Raw genomic sequence first — 2500 nt, 5'->3', positions numbered from 1 at the left:
GTGATGGTAGCAGTGACGATGCTCCCTTGCCAATCAATCCCAGCGGTGCAAACAGTTAAAGGAGCACTTGATCTCGTGCGTCAGATCGCTGAGTTTGCAGATTATCGGAGTTGCGAGGAGTTGTCCACTGCAGTCACGAAAGTGTCTGATATTCCTGTTGACATGAGGCTTAAGTCACAGAAGCAATCGAGCATTCTAGATTTCGTAAATAAGCGGTCGAATGCCACCTAGGCTCGATTTCCGCCGCTCACTCGAGTTCGGGTATCCTCCCCGAGAAGAGACGGCTGGACGCGTGAGCGATAAATTGTCTGTGACGTAAATTCAAAATATAATTTATGCGAGTTAATAGTTTCGGGGAAATAGCATTAGACATCCCAAAAACACTGATTTTAAGAAAACAGAAATTACATAACAATGCTTAAAACGTCTGTGCGAAGTTTCCAGATGATACGAGCTTGAGTTTGTGGTTAAATGATCGATGTGAGTTTGAATTCAACCAGCGAATGATGAACGAAATCTTCGGCTGCTTTAGCTCTCAGTCGACTTCATCGGCCCCCTCGTTTTGCCACCAATAAACTCAGCAGTAATTTCAATTGATCTTGAGCAATTTTACTTGCTCTTATATTAGCGAAGTATGAGGAGAAAATTGCAATAGCAGTGAATTTGAAAGCCGTATTTTGACCTTGGCGCCAACTGGAAAATCAGTGAAGTTTGCGAACTCAGGCGGTAAAAAACGACACAATTCCCATTCTCCAGCTTCTTGAACACTTTTCGTTGTCGCAATCTTGGATGTTTCCGACCTTAAAAGCACTGTAAACCTCGAACAGGCCGGGTCAAAGAATACCTTCGCAGCCAAAACATATAATTTATGCCAGACGGATTTGTGCAGGCGAGTTTCTGATTGGCGGAGATTAACAATGGCTCACCTCACGCGTCCAGCCAGATTTCGGGAGTGAGCGCTGGCTCATTTCCCGAAACAGCGGCTGGTAATCGAGCCTAAATGCCACCGAGTAATGTAAATACATTATTAAAATTTCAAGTATATGCACCCCATGTTTGACGTTGTTTTCCTAGGTTTTGTTCGATTAAAATTTCAGGTGATTTTCATTAACATGAGACACATTTACAAGTACTGTACACTCCACTCTACTTTTCCCGAAACTTGTTGCATGTGAAAAAAAAAAAAGTTTCTATTTGCCTAATTTTAGCTGATTAGGTAATATGTTTATGTCATTAATTGATCAATCCAGTGTTAGACTTATTTTGTTGATCTTTCCCGTAAGCGACCACTTCCCGTAAGCGACCACTTCAGTGTCGTGCACCAAGGGTGGTTGCTTACGAGAGAGTTGACTGTACGTGATTTCAATTGCGTGTACAGGAAAACTCAATTTTGAAGTCAATAAAAATATTGAATAATGCCATTATATTTACGTCCTTTCATTGTTTCAGTTAACGCGGTCGCTTTGAAAAAACAAACAACAGACCTGCATATTTCTGGTGATCGAGTGCATTGGGGACGAAAGGTATTATTGGTCGAGTCGCACGATACACAGTTCCAGAAAATGGAACTGTAGCTGTGATTGGCTCAATCCGAGAAAGGAATGTGGTTCCAATGTAAGCACCCGTTTCTTTCCTGGCAGTGTTGGGTGACATCGCCAAAAAAACTTCCGAAAGCTGTGTAGTGCTGTTTTTTTTTTTTTAGGAAACAGACGTTGCAATTCGTCCTTGGTTCGTACGCAAGTGCTAATCGGTATAACAATTCTTTTGTCTTGCGCCATTTTAATACTATCGATTCTGCAACCTCTGCTAGCAGATAATAGTTTGATCAATAGAACATGTAAATGGGCCGATAAGCTTAAAAACCAACACAACCTCCACACAAAAAAACAAACATCGAAATGTTTCTGTGATGCATCTAGATTATATTGGCATTTGATGCTGGACTACTATCCTCAGTAAAATGTAAAGATAATTCGTGCATCTGAATATCTCAACGAAAGGAAGGTAGCTCAAACACACTCCCTAATCTCTGATTACTCCTAGTTTCTAGATATAAGTAATGTAAAAGTTGAGGAGAAGGGTAAGAGGACACATCGTAACACTTATCGCAATCTGTCATTCCTGGACATGCCCAGTGAGTATTTCCTTATTTTGTGTTGCATTAAGAGACAGACAGTTTCCGCTACCTGGATTCCCGTAGGTTGCATAATGTGCCATGAAGCCTGAAGCTGACACAGAGAAATCAGTAACGAATCGAACACGCAGGAGATTGCTCTTGCTCCAAACAGACCAAGGACTTTGATAACCACAGCGTTTTATTTGTATGGAACGCGATGGATAGTTTGGGTCAGATACTTCCACGTAGTCAAACGGACAGTCGCTTCTACCATATTCCAGAGAAAACTTAGAAAACTGCAAGTAAATGTAGCTGCCTGGTGTGACAGTAATAGACCAGATGCAGTTCAGGTGATGTGGGTAGCTGGATGGATAATTCGGACTC

General features: G+C 41.6%; 2 protein-coding genes across 2 annotated transcripts in view; one reads left to right on the top strand and one right to left on the bottom strand.

Moving 5' to 3' along the window:
- Positions 1–59, top strand: part of LOC137987670 (tigger transposable element-derived protein 6-like) — a 606-nt gene extending 547 nt beyond the window's left edge. Inside the window, exon 1 of the mRNA XM_068833743.1 lies at positions 1–59. This exon is cut by the window's left edge and continues 547 nt beyond it. Coding sequence (XP_068689844.1) covers positions 1–59 — 59 coding nt within the window.
- A 2056-nt stretch (positions 60–2115) lies between these two features.
- Positions 2116–2500, bottom strand: part of LOC137987669 (membrane frizzled-related protein-like) — a 14267-nt gene continuing 13882 nt past the window's right edge. The window contains exon 3 of the mRNA XM_068833742.1: positions 2116–2500. This exon is cut by the window's right edge and continues 43 nt beyond it. Within this exon, the coding sequence (XP_068689843.1) occupies positions 2116–2500 (385 nt within the window).

This window comes from Montipora foliosa, unplaced genomic scaffold (assembly GCF_036669935.1).
Source record: "Montipora foliosa isolate CH-2021 unplaced genomic scaffold, ASM3666993v2 scaffold_378, whole genome shotgun sequence".
NCBI lineage: Eukaryota > Metazoa > Cnidaria > Anthozoa > Scleractinia > Acroporidae > Montipora > Montipora foliosa.
The sequence above is the reverse complement of the archived record's forward strand: the minus strand, read 5'-3'. Positions and strand labels throughout refer to the sequence as shown.